At 45.6% G+C, this 18,359-nt stretch overlaps 1 protein-coding gene across 2 annotated transcripts in view; it reads left to right on the top strand.

Moving 5' to 3' along the window:
- Positions 1–18,359, top strand: part of ADGRD1 (adhesion G protein-coupled receptor D1) — a 634,610-nt gene that overhangs the window by 92,856 nt on the left and 523,395 nt on the right. For both annotated transcript variants that reach the window (XM_069215354.1, XM_069215353.1), the window contains 2 exons: positions 10,635–10,702; positions 15,491–15,646. In XM_069215354.1, coding sequence (XP_069071455.1) covers positions 10,635–10,702; positions 15,491–15,646 — 224 coding nt within the window. The remainder of the gene's footprint in view (positions 1–10,634; positions 10,703–15,490; positions 15,647–18,359) is intronic.

Raw genomic sequence — 18,359 nt, 5'->3', positions numbered from 1 at the left:
AGGAACTGAAGGTTAGACAGATAGGTGACTTGTAAGTTACCTGGTGCAGTAAAAATGGCTGTGAAATAGTGCTTACACTATTTCACCCAGGCTGCAGTGGCAGTTCTGTGTAAGAATTGTCTGAGCTTCCTATGGGTGGCAAAAGAGATGCTGCAGCTCATAAGGATCTCCTGGAACCCAAATGCCCTGGGTACCCAGATACCATATACTAGAGACTTATAAGGGGGGTCCAATATGCCAATTTGAGTGGAGTACTGTGTTACCAGTATGTAAGTACAAATTTGGAACCAGAGAGAGCATAAGCACTGGAGTTCTGGTCAGCAGGACTCCAGTGACACAGTCAAGCATACTGACAAAACAGTAAAATATACTGACATATAGGCCACAGACTATGAGCACTGGGGTCCTGACTAGCCCGAACCCAGTGAAACAGTAAGAACACACTGACAAACAGGCCATAATTGGGGGTAACCATGCTAGAAGAAAGCCATCTTCCTACAAAGAGTTGCTGATGATTGTTCTTGAAGATGTGTGGTGGACAAGGGTCAGAGGGGCTACCGGAAGGCCTGCTTGCTTTGACCAATTCCATAAATTCACCTTGTGATATTTGTTTGAAGGAGTGCAGAGGCTGGGTTGGTTTATTCTTAGAGGGGATCTTAGGAAAGGGGTTGGTGCTGATGGTTTTCATCTGCCTTGGTTGTGTAATGGGTTGCCAGTTTGTTTGTGAAATCTTGAGTAGTGGGATGACTTCCTTCCATGCATTTAGGTTTTCGAAATTCATTGAGAATTTTATAAAATTCTTTAGATGCAAATTTAGCATTTAGAATTTTGTCTGAGTAGTACCTTTTTTTAGCTTTTTTAATTGATGATTTTTATATTCTGTTAAGTTTGTGTAGCTGCAGTTTGTCTTGAATGTTGTTTGTTTTGAGCCAGGTCCACTGCAACCTTCTGATTTGTTGCTTTATCTTTTTAACTTTTGTGTTTCTCCAAGGTGTTGGTTTTCTTTTGTCCTATTTAGTTTTTATAGGTGGTATTAGGATATCAAAAGCTTCCTGTAGCTACTCATAAAGTTTTACAACAGAATTAATTGTTTCTAGTTTTGTGATGGCTTCTAGTTGTGTTTCTAAGTCATCAAAACTGAGTTTGCCCCATGGTCGATAGGTGCATGTATGTAGTTGTGGGATGTGTTGATTTGTGGTGTTTTATGTCAGATAGTTATCAAATGGTGGTCTGACATGTGACTGGCGTGATTCTTTGAACAGTAGCTAGTTCAGGCTTAGCAAAAATGACATTTAGGAGGTATGCAGCAATGCGTGTGGGACTGTGTACAATCTGATGTAGGTTCAATGCGACTAGGCCAGTGGTGATAACTTTTGGATGGGGCATATTGTGTTTGTCAAACCAAATGTTTAGATCCCCAAGAATGCCTAGATTGGAGTATAGTGTAATAAGGTTTAAGACTGTATCTAGAAAAGTACAGGGAGTGCAGAATTATTAGGCAAGTAGTATTTTTGAGGATTAATTTTATTATTGAACAACAACCATGTTCTCAATGAACCCAAAAAACTCATTAATATCAAAGCTGAATATTTTTGGAAGTAGTTTGTAGTTTGTTTTTAGTTTTAGCTATGTTAGGGGGATATCTGTGTGTGCAGGTGACTATTACTGTGCATAATTATTAGGCAACTTAACAAAAATAAATATATACCCATTTCAATTATTTATTATTACCAGTGAAACCAATATAACATCTCAACATTCACAAATATACATTTCTGACATTCAAAAACAAAACAAAAACAAATCAGTGACCAATATAGCTACCTTTCTTTGCAAGGACACTCAAAAGCCTGCCATCCATGGATTCTGTCAGTGTTTTGATCTGTTCACCATCAACATTGCGTGCAGCAGCAACCACAGCCTCCCAGACACTGTTCAGAGAGGTGTACTGTTTTCCCTCCTTGTAAATCTCACATTTGATGATGGACCACAGGTTCTCAATGGGGTTCAGATCAGGTGAACAAGGAGGCCATGTCATTAGATTTCCTTCTTTTATACCCTTTCTTGCCAGCCACGCTGTGGAGTACTTGGACGCGTGTGATGGAGCATTGTCCTGCATGAAAATCATGTTTTTCTTGAAGGATGCAGACTTCTTCCTGTACCACTGCTTGAAGAAGGTGTCTTCCAGGAACTGGCAGTAGGACTGGGAGTTGAGCTTGACTCCATCCTCAACCCGAAAAGGCCCCACAAGCTCATCTTTGATGATACCAGCCCAAACCAGTACTCCACCTCCACCTTGCTGGCGTCTGAGTCGGACTGGAGCTCTCTGCCCTTTACCAATCCAGCCACGGGCCCATCCATCTGGCCCATCAAGACTCACTCTCATTTCATCAGTCCATAAAACCTTAGAAAAATCAGTCTTGAGATATTTCTTGGCCCAGTCTTGACGTTTCAGCTTGTGTGTCTTGTTCAGTGGTGGTCGTCTTTCAACCTTTCTTGGCCATGTCTCTGAGTATTGCACACCTTGTGCTTTTGGGCACTCCAGTGATGTTGCAGCTCTGAAATATGGCCAAACTGGTGGCAAGTGGCATCGTGGCAGCTGCACGCTTGACTTTTCTCAGTTCATGGGCAGTTATTTTGCGCCTTGGTTTTTCCACACGCTTCTTGCGACCCTGTTGACTATTTTGAATGAAACGCTTGATTGTTCGATGATCACGCTTCAGAAGCTTTGCAATTTTAAGAGTGCTGCATCCCTCTGCAAGATATCTCACTATTTTTGACTTTTCTGAGCCTGTCAAGTCCTTCTTTTGACCCATTTTGCCAAAGGAAAGGAAGTTGCCTAATAATTATGCACACCTGATATAGGGTGTTGATGTCATTAGACCACACCCCTTCTCATTACAGAGATGCACATCACCTAATATGCTTAATTGGTAGTAGGCTTACGAGCCTATACAGCTTGGAGTAAGACAACATGCATAAAGAGGATGATGTGGTCAAAATACTCATTTGCCTAATAATTCTGCACTCCCTGTATCTGGAAATTTCGAGTTGTTAGGTGGCGGTCTGTAAAGGAGGAGAAAGTTACAGGAGGAACTTGGAGTAGGGTGGCATCTGGTGAGGAGGGCTTCACAACCTTGTATGGAAATGTTGCCTGTTTTACTGAGATGTTGCTTGTTTGAATATAATAGGTAGTCCACCAGTAAGTTTGGCCTGCAGTGTGATGTCACTGCAGTAAGCTTGGCTCCTAGTATTATGTCAGGGCAGTAAAGGAGCTCCTAGTGTGATGTCACGGCAGTGAGGGTGTCTAGTTAGATGTGACTGCATTAAACTTGGCACTTGTGTGATGCCACAGTAAGGGCAGTGCCTAGTGTGATGTTACTGCAGTAAGATCAGCCTGCAGTGTGATGTCACTGCAGTAAGGTTACCCTTCAGGTCTGCCTGAGGTGTGATGTCCCTGCAGTAAGAGGGCTCCTACTGTGAAGTCACTAGCTCTTGTGTGATATCATTGCAGTAAGTTCAGCGCGAGGTGTGATGTCACTTCAGTAAGGAACTCCTACTGTGAAGTCACTTCAGTAAGGGCAGCTTCTAGATTGATTCACTACCTCTTGTGCGAGGTCACTGCAGTGACTCAGCTTCTAGTGTGATGTCCCTGCAGTAAGAGGGCTCCTACTGTGAAGTCACTTGTGTGATGTCATTGCAGTAGGTTCAGCCTGTAGTGTGACCTCGCTGCAGTGAGTCAGCTTCTACTGTGATGCCACTGCAGTAAGTGCAGCGCCTACTGTGAAGTCACTAGCTCTTGTACCATGTCAGTGCAGTAAGTTCAGCCCGAGGTGCGATGTCACTGCAGTACGATTAGCCTGTAATTTGACGTCACTGCAGTAAAGTCAGCCTGCAGTGTGATGTCAGTACAGTAAGTTCATCTTGCAGTGTGGTCAGTGCAGTATGCTCAGCTTGCAGTGTGATGTCAGTGTAGTACTGCAGCTCCTACTGTGAAGTCACTAGCTCTTGTACCATGTCAGTGCAGTAAATTCAGCCCGAGGTGCGATGTCACTGCAGTAAGGATGGCTCCTAGTGTTACATCACTGCAGTACATTCAGCCTGCAGTGTGATGTAACTGTGGTAAGGTAAGCCTGCAGTATGATGTCACTGCAGTAAGTGCAGCTCCTACTGTGAAGTCACTAGCACTTTTGCGATGTCACTGTTGTAAATTCGGCCTGTAATCTGACGTCACTGTTGTAAATTTAGCCTGTAATCTGACGTCACTTCAATAAATTCAGCTTGCAGTGTGGTCGGTGCAGTATGTTCAGCTTGCAGTGTGATGTCAGTGCAGTATGTTCAGCCTGTAGTGTGATGTCACTGCAGTACGTTTAGCCTGTAATTTGACGTCACTGCAGTAAGGTCAGCCTGCAGTGTGATCAGTGCAGTATGTTCAGCTTGCAGTGTGATGTCAGTGAAGTACTGCAGCTCCTACTGTGAAGTCACTATCTGTTGTGCATTGTCACTTCCGTAGGTTCAGCCCATAGTGTGATGTCACTGCAGTAAGGTCACCCTGCAGTGTCTGATGTCACTGCAGTTAGGGGGCTCCTACTGTGAAGACACTAGCTCATGTGCAATGTCACTGCAGTCAGTTCAGCCCGCAGTGCAATGTCTCTACAGAAAGGTCAGTCTCTAGTGTGATGTCACTGCAGTAAGGGCAGTGCCCCTTGTGTGATGTCACTGCAGTAAGGGACTCCTACTTTGAAGTCACTGCAGTACGTGCAGCTCCTACTGTGACGCCACTAGCTCTTGTGCAATGGCACTGCAGTCAGTTCAGCCCGGAATCTGTCGTTACTGCGGTGTGATGTCACTGCAGTGCGATCAGCCTACTCTGTGATGTCACTGCAGGAAGGTCAGCCCGTTGTGTGATGTCTCTGCAGAAAGGTCAGCCTGCATTTTGATGTTGCTGCAGTAAGTTCAGCCTGCAGTGTGATGTTACTGCAGAAAGGTCAGTCTCTAGTGTGATGTCACTGCAGTAAGGGCAGTGCCCCTTGTGAACTTAATGCATTAAAGATAGTTTTTGAGTGATGTCATTGCAGTTAAGGTGTCTCCTTTGTGAAGTCACTGTGTTAAACTTAGCTCTTGTGTGATGTCACTGCAGTAAGGGCAGCTCCTGTTATGAAGTCACTAGCTCTCTGCAATGTCAGTGCAGTAGGCTCAGTCTGATGTCACTGCAATGAGTGCAGCTCCTAATGTGATGTCACTGCAGTAACTGCAGCTACCCCAGTGAATATAATGCATTAAAGATTGCTCTTGCTCTGCAGTAAGAACAGCTTCTGGTGGGATGTCACTGCAATGTGTGCAGCTCTTAGAATATAATTCAAGTAAGGTCAACATTCAGTGTGATTTCACTGTACTGCATGCTTCTCTCATGCTGATATCATTCAGAGAAGGTCACCTTCCATGATGGTGTCACTGTAGTAATTGCAGGTCTCATTGTGATGTCACCCATCTGCCCCCCTTGTGTAAGAACTGGGCAAAGGTGTTGTTGCTGCCCAGCTGCATGAGACAATTGTAAGCAACCCCCTCCCAGAGCACCGGTCATGAGTCGGACCCCAGTGACTTACAGAGACAGTAAGCATCCAAGAGGCCTCAATGGTACTCTGATCTGTGACCTCCATCTTCTCATCCTACTGGGTCAGGCTGCATCCTTCTAGACTGCAGAAGACCGAATGGGCCTCACAGCTCAATAGGTCGATGTGGGGTCCTGTAGGTCTAAGCCCATCCTGCCTCCAGTGTATCGCCCAAGAATTCATCTTCTCACCAGTGATCTTCATACTCTACATGGAGCTCCTCTGAGTCCTCCTGAGTAACCAGGACATTACAATCCACCAGTACATGGAAGATACTTATCTCTAGCTGACCGGTCATGACACTGAGGACCTGCGGGACTGCTCATTTCAATCCACTCCTTTAAATCCAAGTCCTACCTCCGACTGAGTATCTGTTCATTCCTGTGAAAGCTCCATCAAACTGGCTCTTCATTACTAATCTTGATGACCTCATGCTGCATCCGTCGACAATGCTAGGTCTTTGTGCTACTGACGTACAACACAACCTTATTTTCATGACTAAAAACTTGCATGGGTGCATGTGACTCGCACCATATTACACGGGAACGCATAAAAAAATGTAAAAAACTATTAGCATTCACTAGCCATGCTCTGTAAAATTAAGTTCTTCCTAGTCAGTCAATCAATCAATTATCAGATTGTAAAGCGCTGCTTATCACCCTGGGTGGTATCTAGGTGAGGGTTGTTGCTATGAGTCAGTAGCTGCTCCTCAAAGAGCCTTGTCTTGAGCTTTCTCCTGAAGTCGAGGCGTGTGTCTGAGGTGCATAGGTGGGGGAGGAGGAAGTTCCAGATCTTGGCAGCAAAGTAGGAGAAGGAGCACCCTCCGCGGAGGCTGCGTCGAACTCTCAGGACATGGGCAAGAGTTGTTTAACTGAGTTCCCCGGTTGGCTGTTGGAAGGAGAGTATGTGGTTGATTAGATAAGTTCCGATGTTATGGAGGGCTTTCTATGTGATGGTGAAAACCTTGAATTTGCACTTCTTGCGCAGAGACAACCAGTGGAGACCTATGTGGTGGAGGGTGATGTGGGTCAGTCAGGGTGAGTCTCACTGCTGGGTTTTCTAGAGACGGTGGAGAAGCTATGCGGGGAGTCAGACCTAGGGGGCATTTCCATAGTCTAGTCTGCTGGTGATGATTGCTTGAGTGACTGTCTTTCTGGTTTCGATGGGGATACATCTGAAGATCGTCCCTAGCATGTGGAGGTTGTGGAAGATGGAGGAGGCCAGTGCGTTTATCTGCTGTTTGAAGGTGAGATTGCTGTCAATAATGATGCTGAGATTGCGGGCATGGTCAGTCTGGGTTGTCTGAGCGTGGGGGGTCACCAAGAGTCGTCCAAAGGTGAGGGGTTGCTTTCGTAGATGTTCACCTCAGTCTTGTCCGTGTTCAGTTTCAAGGAGTTGTATTTCATTCAATTGACGACGTGTCCTGGTGTTGCTGAAGTTGACACTGGGGGTGGCGTAGTCTTTGGATAAGGAGAGATTGAGTGGGTGTAGTCAACGTATGAGATGATGTTGAGTCCATGGGAATGAACAATCTTGGCCAACGGCATCACATAGATGTTGAAAGGGGGGCTGAGAGAGGATCCCTGGGGGATGCTGCATATATTGGTTTCAGTTCCAGAACTGGCTCCTCCCCTCTGCGCTGCGCCCTTAGCGCTTCCTCCTGCTTGGTCCTGCTCCTGCTCGGCCCTGTTGTTGTTTATCTAGTGGAAGCAGGTTTCCCATCTTTGAAGCACTCCTGCTGAACCCCAAGGCACTCTTCACCCTTAGAAGAGAGTCCTCTGTGTAATGCGGCCTAACTCATCAAAGGACGTCAGTCATGGGACAAAATCACACAAATCCTCAGAGATCTGAATCCTGCTGTTTGCACTGATATCCGACACCAGGTGCCTCTCCGACAAGACAGTCAAATTTGGCATCGAATTATACCTGGTGCCAAGATTAGGAGCTCCTGTGGTACACTCATGACATGCAGCATCGGCCTGACAAACCAAAAATAAAATCTCCATGGTAAGCATGTCATGCAGCAGTAGCATGACCTCAAAGAATACAACCTCTGATTGTATGCAGTGGTATGCATCAGCATAATCACCAAAAATAAGAGCTCGGGTGGCAACTGTATGCCACGGAGCGGCAGCATGACTACCAAAAATAAGAACTACGGTAGAATGCATATGGAACGCAGCATGACCACCAAGAACGAAGCCTTCAGTGATACGAGCATGATGTGCAGCAGCAGCATGACCACCAAGAATAAGACCTCCTATGCTACATGGATAACTTGGAGCATCAGAATCACAACTAAAAATAACACCTCTAGTGTTATGCAAATGACGAGCAGTAGCAGCATCATCACCAAACATATGACCTCCAGTGAAATGCGGAGGATGGACAGTGGCAGCATCACCACCAAGAATAAGACCTCCAGTGATATGCCGATGACATGCAGCATCAGCATCACCACCAAGAGTAAGACCTCCAGTGATATGCGGATGACCTACAGCATCAGCACCACCACCAAGAATAAGACCTCCAGTGATATGTAGATGACATGCAGCATCACCACCAAGAATAAGACCTACAATGATACGCGGATGACGAGCAGCAGCATCACCACCAAGAATAAGACCTCCAGTGATATGCCGATGACATGCAGCAGCAGCATCACCACCAAGAATAAGACTTCCAGTGATACGCAGATGACGAGCAGCAGCATCACCACCAAGAATAAGATTTCCAGTGATACATGGATGACGAGCAGCAGCATCACCACCAAGAATAAGATTTCCAGTGATATGCTGATGACATTTAGCATCAAGAATAAGACCTCCAGTGATACGTGGATGACATTCAGCATCAAGAATAAGACCTCCAGTGATATGCCGATGACAAATACAGCATCACCACCAAGAATAAGAGTTCCAGTGATACGCCGGTGACGAGCAGCAGCATCACCACCAAGAATAAGACCGCTAGTGATACGCGGATTACGAGCAGTAGCAGCATGACCAGCCTGAAGGCTGTGAAACATAGAGAGGAGAGGGTGAGGCACTAAGCACTGTTGTTTTGGGAACCTGGTTTGGTATACTGATGGTAATGGAAGAAGGACAATAGCAATAGACCGCACACATAACCTGTACCCTGGAAGCAACACGCTACATATATGCGTGCACTACTATGACAACCACCGAAGCAACCCATATACTTTGGGAGGATATTCACCAACACTGATACTGCAAATATTTGATTCTTAATACAATCTTAAACAAATGAATGTTGACAAAATTTGCAGACCTCTTTCCAGTACAAAAGTCCTTCATGTACCGAACCTATTAAAAATGTCAAAATCAGATACTGTACGGAAGGATCTACGATAAACAATGGCGCCCTGGGAAGTAAAGTGATCACCCGGTGAAAGTAGGTCCAGTGATAGAAGAAAATTGAAAGGTGATCATGAAGTGGGTAAGAGACAATAAGATGGTCCCTTGCAGGGCTAATACATTGAGGCCCATACTTATCAAGGTTTTGCTTCACCCTTGCGCCACTCAACGGTGAGCCAAGGTAACGCAAAACCTAATTCGCATTTATGAAGCCACTCAAGGCCACCTTGCGTGGTCCTTCTTGGCTTGATAGCTCTAGAGCAACGTAATGCAGCTCAAATTGTTGTCTTGTGTTAGTCTGCCCCATGGAGGTGTTCCTTGGGTGGAGGATGGGTGTTTTTATGCATCCACCCATGGATTTTGGCGCATTCCTAGACTTCTTGTTAGTGGTACACCTGGGACTGCATCAAAATCCTACGCCTACCGAGGTGAGACGCAGCGAGGAGAAATCTTTTTATTTCTTTTCGTTACTCCTTTCAATGTGCACTGCATTCAGCAGCACGCATAGAAAGAGGAAAGTGCCTCTAAGGATTGTTTGTGTGCAGGAAGGGTTCCCTCCTGCACAAAAACAATCCTGCTTGCAACAGAGGCACCCTTGCACCATGGTGCAAAGGGGCTGCATTGGCGGTAGGCTGCCAAAAGTGCGCCAGAACTAGGAAAGGACAGGAATGCGCATATGATGGTAAATATGGTGCATTCTTGCCCTTTCCCTTTTACGCAGCACTGCACGGTGGCGTGTTGCGCTGCGTGAACAATTGATAAAACTTCCCCAAGTGGTTAGGCATAACAGTGGAAAAATCCATCCACCTCCCGCTAGCTGCTGGTTGACCCCCTTCTTAGTAAATGGTCCTTTTACCCCGTAATGTAATTTACGCATGCAGATTAATGCTGTGCAGACACTGGAGACTTGATAGCAATTTATACTTGTATGACAAGGGATTCAACAGTAAGAAAGGATAAGGTCAGTAGGAAACCCTTGCTTATCATTGCCCTAATAATCTCAAAATAAATAGTTCAAGGGAACAACTACCAACATTGTGATCCATTCTCCTCTGGTTAGGAAATCACCCTGTGGTCACTGTGGGCTCGATTCACAAAGGCAAACTTAGACTTTTGGTCTAAGTTTAGGCCAACAGTCTAAGTTTATGGCTTTGGGAATTCACAAAGGGCGTTTACGCGCACTATCTTTGGCACTATCTTTAGATCTGTAGTCGGGGCGGATCTCCGCCCCGAGTGTGGACCTAAAGACACTACTCGTAAATGCCCTTTGTGAATTCCCAAAGTCGAAAACGTATATTTTTGGTCCAAGTTTAGAACAAAAGCCTAAGTTTACCTTTGTGAATCAGGCCCATTGTTCTATAGTGTTTAGTACACTGGGCGCCATGTCCCTAATGTGCCAACATGTTTTACTATAGAAAGACTGACTCTTCCCCAACCCTGTGGAGCCACGATGTGTGGAGAAAGACAGATCTACTAAAAGCAAACCCTTTCCTGAGTAAGAGTGGATGCCACACCAAGGAGGGAGCAGAGGCGGCTTGCATCTTACATCACACGACTCGACGGCTTTGTGTGGTTTCATTTTCTTCAGTGTTCATTTCCCAGGGACTCAGTTATAAGTGAATAACATAGCGCTTTGTCCTTGCAGGTGAAGCCGATGTCTCATCTACGGTGCCGCCCTCAGCCAACGTGATGAGCACTAGCAGAAGCCCCACGGTAAGATGTTGGATTTGGACAACCCCTGCTTGGGATGACCATGAGTGAAGCCCCTCCCCCTGCACACCCTCTGACCCCAGCACAGAAATGGGGTTTAAGCCCGGGCTAATGTCCAAGACTGCGAAATTAATGCCCAGCGCTGGGAAATTAACCTGACCGAGTTCATATATGTTGGCAGAATGACATTCTGAGATACTTTTCACATTCTGGACAAATGAGGGATTTTTCTGTAGCATCTTGAAGGTATGCGCACTAGAACCTGCGTGTTTCTGGGCGGATTCTAAACAGGAAGTACGTAATCGATGGGAGGCGTTAAGGTGTGGTAAACGGAAAGTATGATGTAACGCACAGTACGTTAGTGTATGCCGATGAATAAAGTAACGTTTGAACGCAGCTCCCATGTGGCGTCGTTCATGTGTATCCTCCAGGGATGGGGAAGCCGCTACAGTTTCCTTTTCGGATTTACCCACTTTTCATATTTAACACCTTTCAGATTTGTTATCAAATAATTTTATTAGTATCCAAATTGGAAAGACCGCAAAAGGTCTGTCACTTATGGCTAAATTTTTAAAAAATGATCTCAGGGCAAGGGAGTCAATCTATTAATTTAACTTCCCAGGTCTGATATCCCGGAAGTTACTGATAAGGCATAGTCGGGTGGATTTGCTGCTCACTATATCGGAGGCGTCCATAAGGGTGTAGACGTGAAGCAAAGTTCTGCAGAACTTGTACTTATATTTTAGGGATCTTGTGACATATATCAGCCTTTATTGACCTTGAGTCACTGAGTTAGGAACTGGTCTCTAGTGAGCCATAGGCATCACCACACTTAACAATTATAATTAATTTGTGTGTATGGTCACCTTACCATAGTGCGGGGTAAGTAGCCAGCCCACATTATCCATTGCCTGCCTTCACTGTGAGTAACTGCATTTCCACTTGTGTGTTTTCCCCTAAAAAGTACTCAATTTTAGTGCCAGAGCTGGTGGACCAATCATTACTTTAATCTCAAAGTTTTTTTTAAATGTATTTTTGTGGTAGGTCATCTTTCACTAAATTGTTTGCAAATATATGCATTCCCCATGCAGACGGCGGGATTCTCACTTCATTACTTCTAAATGTATAATGTATTTTGCATATGTTTTCAAAAATAAATCTAGAAACAAAAATGTCCAGTCTTGACGGCCAGAGCTACTGACTTTGTCAAAACCTGCTCGTGTTGTAGGGAAGAAAGCCCAGCGATGCTTGTTTAATGTACGTTTTTTAAATGGTGATCTAATTGAGTGTAGATATAAACTGAATTCTTCCATTTATATTGCAAATACAGGGAGTGCAGAATTATTAGGCAAGTTGTATTTTTGAGGATTAATTTTATTATTGAACAACAACCATGTTCTCAATGAACCCAAAAAACTCATTAATATCAAAACTGAATATTTTTGGAAGTAGTTTTTAGTTTGTTTTTAGTTTTAGCTATGTTAGGGGGATATCTGTGTGTGCAGGTGACTATCACTGTGCATAATTATTAGGCAACTTAACAAAAAAAAATATATACCCATTTCAATTATTTATCATTACCAGTGAAACCAATATAACATCTCAACATTCACAAATATACATTTCTGACATTCAAAAACAAAACAAAAACAAATCAGTGACCAATATAGCCACCTTTCTTTGCAAGGACACTCAAAAGCCTGCCATCCATGGATTCTGTCAGTGTTTTGATCTGTTCACCATCAACATTGCGTGCAGCAGCAACCACAGCCTCCCAGACACTGTTCAGAGAGGTGTACTGTTTTCCCTCCTTGTAAATCTCACATTTGATGATGGACCACAGGTTCTCAATGGGGTTCAGATCAGGTGAACAAGGAGGCCATGTCATTAGATTTCCTTCTTTTATACCCTTTCTTGCCAGCCACGCTGTGGAGTACTTGGACGCGTGTGATGGAGCATTGTCCTGCATGAAAATCATGTTTTTCTTGAAGGATGCAGACTTCTTCCTGTACCACTGCTTGAAGAAGGTGTCTTCCAGGAACTGGCAGTAGGACTGGGAGTTGAGCTTGACTCCATCCTCAACCCGAAAAGGCCCCACAAGCTCATCTTTGATGATACCAGCCCAAACCAGTACTCCACCTCCACCTTGCTGGCGTCTGAGTCGGACTGGAGCTCTCTGCCCTTTACCAATCCAGCCACGGGCCCATCCATCTGGCCCATCAAGACTCACTCTCATTTCATCAGTCCATAAAACCTTAGAAAAATCAGTCTTGAGATATTTCTTGGCCCAGTCTTGACGTTTCAGCTTGTGTGTCTTGTTCAGTGGTGGTCGTCTTTCAGCCTTTCTTACCTTGGCCATGTCTCTGAGTATTGCACACCTTGTGCTTTTGGGCACTCCAGTGATGTTGCAGCTCTGAAATATGGCCAAACTGGTGGCAAGTGGCATCGTGGCAGCTGCACGCTTGACTTTTCTCAGTTCATGGGCAGTTATTTTGCGCCTTGGTTTTTCCACACGCTTCTTGCGACCCTGTTGACTATTTTGAATGAAACGCTTGATTGTTCGATGATCACGCTTCAGAAGCTTTGCAATTTTAAGAGTGCTGCATCCCTCTGCAAGATATCTCACTATTTTTGACTTTTCTGAGCCTGTCAAGTCCTTCTTTTGACCCATTTTGCCAAAGGAAAGGAAGTTGCCTAATAATTATGCACACCTGATATAGGGTGTTGATGTCATTAGACCACACCCCTTCTCATTACAGAGATGCACATCACATAATATGCTTAATTGGTAGTAGGCTTTCGAGCCTATACAGCTTGGAGTAAGACAACATGCATAAAGAGGATGATGTGGTCAAAATACTCATTTGCCTAATAATTCTGCACTCCCTGTATGTATTTATCAGTATTTGAATTTTCAGTTAAAGATACAATGAAGATATTTAAACAGAAAAATAATACGTATGGCTTCAGAGGTCAGGGTGACGGAGCCCAGAGGTGTGAGAAATGTGTTAAAGTGACTTCTTTGCAACCTTTTTTTAAACTTCACTATACCAAATTAACGGAGTTTGAGTTGAAAAAATAGAGGGGCAAAGAAATCCAGCAAAATGTTGGTTTTGCAGGAGAAAAAAACTCAAATTTACATAGTTTCATGGTGAACCTCACAAAATTTTTATCTTGTGGAAATGATCGACCCCAAGAGTGTTGTGAAAGAAACTTTGCAACTTTGTGAAAGAGCGAAATTTGCTACCTACGTAAAAACTCACCAAGGGATTCAAATTTCACTTACACGTAATATACTGAACTGGGTTCATAGTTTACCTCGTGTTGTTTTGCTTTTTCAAATTTAAATAGCTGAAATAATGACAGCAATGGGAATTTTAGCAAATCAGTAAGAACTTAAATTTGCAAGGCACTGAACACTCAAGCACGTGGACTCCCCTTACTTAGAGAAACTATTTACCTACGTGCTTCGCATAGTGACCCCTCATCAGAGAATGGTGTCCAGTTAAGCAGCCTCATCTGTAGTATTGCGTCCTGTTTATAAGGTCTCAACTGGAATTTTGTGCTCAGCTCTTAGGAAATTATCTGGGACAGCGAGCAGACCTTCGGGGTTCTCGTTTATTCCGTCTATTCTTGAGGCTTCATCCGGAGTTTAGGGCCCAGATCTCCTCCACAGTGCCCAATTTTAGATGTCTCAATTGGTGTATTGTCTCCATTTCTGGAGGCCTCCAGAACCTTAAATCCTGAACTAAGTTTTGTGAGCGGTTCTGGAGACCTCACTATAGGGGTGTGTCCAGATTTCAGCTCCTCAGCTGAGTTTATTGTGTCTGTTTTTGGAGTCCAGTTCTCTGTCTCAAATTGAATATTGGGTCCACCCCTTAAATCCTATGGTGCAGTATTTTGCTGTTTCTCCAGGCCTCCCCGAGTATTGTTTCCAGGTCTCACCTGCATTATTGAATTAAGTCCTGTAATGTAATATTTCTGGGTTAGTGTACACAATTCTGGAAGCCACATCAGTGTGTCCTGTAGGTCATGTGTTTCAGTCCGGCAGGGTAATGGCTGTCTTTCATTCACCGGGAGGTAGGTAAATTGAGTATGAATTGGATAGTAATAAGGCTTCTTATTTACAGCGCTTAGAGCTGAGGTTCTAACTGCTATACCAAATGTAAATCATTTCCTTCAGGCGAAGACCCCCATCTGAAGCATTTTGTCCTCTTCTTGAGACCACTCCTGTAGTATTCACTCCAGTAATAGAGGCCACAATTAAAAATTAAATAGTTTGCAGACAGTGCAGAAGTTAGGGCCACAGTCTTGTAAGGTTCAAACTCCTGCTCGGAGATGCCCACACGTTCTGTACTCTCCCTCTGTCTTCTTTACTCCACTGTCAACTTTCTAGAAGGGGGTAAACTGAAAACAAGAGCCTCTGAGTTCAGTGAAAGAGACATATGGAGCGGGGGTAAGGACTGGACCATAGGGCAGGGGTGAAGCTGTGAGTGATGGTGGTGTTGGGCACATGGGGACAGGCTGGTACTGGTGAATATAGGAACGCATAAGGAGACATAAAGGAAGGGCAGTGAATGCACAGACCATTCCCCAGAAAGAGTGTTGGATGTAAAATGAAGTGAACACAAAGCGGCCTGAGGCAGACCATTGAGAGCAGCTCTGCAGGATAAACCTGAGTGAAGGAAAGTTGTGGACCGTATGATGGGTGAGGAGGCAGGGCGAGCGGGGGCAGGCGTGGTGGTCTTTGAAGTTCATGGCTGACATGTCTTTATGTGCTCCATCTCCTAGGTGGCCACCAATGCCTACCACCCCATCATCATCAACCTGACGGTGGAGCGAGGGGCCTTCCTGTACCCAGGGCCGATGCCGGGGTACCTGGGGAACATGTCGCTCAACTTACCCAAGATACCCCTGAGCGGACAGATTGCTGCCAACCTCACCACGGTACGTGTGTACACCCCCCTGAGTATCCGGGAGTGGTGGGGGGTGATGGCCCATGCATGGGTGAGGATAAGGTGGTCTGAGTGTACCAGAACCACAGTGGGAGGGCAGAGGCCTAGTGCCTGAAGTGCTTCATACTCCAGGGTTGGAATTTCATGGGCAGCAAAGGAGCAGGACCAGAGGCCATGGAAACACAAAACTTGAGCCCTGGCAGTGCCAGTCACTGAAGAGTTGTTCACAAGTCAGGCACAGTACAGGTAGCACAAATCAAGATGGTGTTAGAAATATCTGAGGCACAACCTTACATGGAGAGAAGAGGCTGTTGCCTTAATCATAAACTCAAATCTTGCACTAATGCTACACGTGTTGTACCAGTGCTGTCATGGTGGTGAAAAAAAGTCCTGTCCTGTAACTGTCCTCCGTGTTAGGGAAGCTTGCATCGCTGCTGCAGCATCTCTGTGCTTGTGATGGAGAGCACTCCTGCCTTCTGTCCTGTAACTGTCCTCAGTGTTAGGGAAGCTTGCATCGCTGCTGCAACATCTCTGTGCTTGTGATGGAGAGCACTCCTGCCTTCTGTCCTGTAACTGTCCTTAGTGTTAGTGAAGCTTGTCACCTGTCCTGTAACTGTCCTCAGTGTTAGGGAAGCTTGCATCGCTGCTGCACATGTAGTGCTTGATCTGTGCTTTTGATGGAGAACACTCCTGCCTCCTGTCCTGTAACTGTCCTTAGTGTTAGTGAAGCTTGTCACCTGTCCTGTAACTGTCCTCAGTGTTAGGGAAGCTTGCATCGCTGCTGCACATGTAGTGCATGATCTGTGCTTTTGATGGAGAGCACTCCTGCCTTCTGTCCTGTAACTGTCCTTAGTGTTAGTGAAGCTTGTCACCTGTCCTGTAACTGTCCTCAGTGTTAGGGAAGCTTGCATCGCTGCTGCAACATCTCTGTGCTTGTGAGGGAGAGCACTCCTGCCTTCTGTCCTGTAACTGTCTGTAGTGTTAGTGAAGCTTCTCACCTGTCCTGTAACTGTCGTTAGTGTTAGTGAAGCTTCTCACCTGTCCTGTAACTGTCCCCAGTGTTAGTGAAGCTTCTCACCTGTCCTGTAACTGTCCTCAGTGTTAGGGAAGCTTGCATTGCTGCTGCAGCATCTCTGTGCTTGTGAGGGAGAGCACTCCTGCCTTCTGTCCTGTAACTGTCCTTAGTGTTAGTGAAGCTTGTCACCTGTCCTGTAACTGTCCTCAGTGTTAGGGAAGCTTGCATCGCTGCTGCAGCATCTCTGTGCTTGTGAGGGAGAGCACTCCTGCCTTCTGTCCTGTAACTGTCTGTAGTGTTAGTGAAGCTTCTCACCTGTCCTGTAACTGTCGTTAGTGTTAGTGAAGCTTCTCACCTGTCCTGTAACTGTCCCCAGTGTTAGTGAAGCTTCTCACCTGTCCTGTAACTGTCCTCAGTGTTAGGGAAGCTTGCATTGCTGCTGCAGCATCTCTGTGCTTGTGATGGAGAGCACTCCTGCCTTCTGTCCTGTAACTGTCCTCAGTGTTAGGGAAGCTTGCATTGCTGCTGCAGCATCTCTGTGCTTGTGATGGAGAGCACTCCTGCCTTCTGTCCTGTAACTGTCCTCAGTGTTAGGGAAGCTTGCATCGCTGCTGCAGCATCTCTGTGCTTGTGATGGAGAGCAGTCCGGCCTTCTGTCCTGTAACTGTCCTCAGTGTTAGGGAAGCTTGCATCGCTGCTGCAACATCTCTGTGCTTGTGACGGAGAGCACTCCTGACTTCTGTCCTGTAACTGTCCTTAGTGTTAGTGAAGCTTGTCACCTGTCCTGTAACTGTCCTCAGTGTTAGGGAAGCTTGCATTGCTGCTGCAGCATCTCTGTGCTTGTGATGGAGAGCACTCCTGCCTTCTGTCCTGTAAATGTCCTTGGTGTTAGTGAAGCTTGCATCGCTGCTGCAGCATCTCTGTGCTTGTGATGGAGAGCACTCCTGCCTTCTGTCCTGTAACTGTCCTCCGTGTTAGGGAAGCTTGCATCGCTGCTGCAACATCTCTGTGCTTGTGACGGAGAGCACTCCTGCCTTCTGTCCTGTAACTGTCCTTAGTGTTAGTGAAGCTTGTCACCTGTCCTGTAACTGTCCTCAGTGTTAGGGAAGCTTGCATCGCTGCTGCAACATCTCTGTGCTTATGATGGAGAGCACTCCTGCCTTCTGTCCTGTAACTGTCTGTAGTGTTAGTGAAGCTTCTCACCTGTCCTGTAACTGTCCTTAGTGTTAGTGAAGCTTCTCACCTGTCCTGTAACTGTCCCCAGTGTTAGTGAAGCTTCTCACCTGTCCTGTAACTGTCCTCAGTGTAAGTGAAGCTTCTCACCTGTCCTTTAACTGTCCTTAGTGTTAGTGAAGCTTCTCACCTGTCCTGTAACTGTCCTCAGTGTTAGTGAAGCTTCTCACCTGTCCTGTAACTGTCCCCAGTGTTAGTGAAGCTTCTCACCTGTCCAGTAACTATCCTCAGTGATAGGGAAGCTTGCATCGCTGCTGCAGCATCTCTGTGCTTGCGATGGAGAGCACTCCTGCCTTCTGTCCTGTAACTGTCCTTAGTGTTAGTGAAGCTTGTCACCTGTCCTGTAACTGTCCTCCGTGTTAGGGAAGCTTGCATCGCTGCTGCACATGTAGGGCATGATCTGTGCTTTTGAAGGAAAATACTCCTGCCTCCTGTCCTGTAACTGTCCTTAGTGTTA

This window comes from Pleurodeles waltl, chromosome 11, assembly GCF_031143425.1.
Source record: "Pleurodeles waltl isolate 20211129_DDA chromosome 11, aPleWal1.hap1.20221129, whole genome shotgun sequence".
Taxonomy (NCBI): Eukaryota; Metazoa; Chordata; class Amphibia; order Caudata; family Salamandridae; genus Pleurodeles; species Pleurodeles waltl.
The sequence above is the reverse complement of the archived record's forward strand: the minus strand, read 5'-3'. Positions and strand labels throughout refer to the sequence as shown.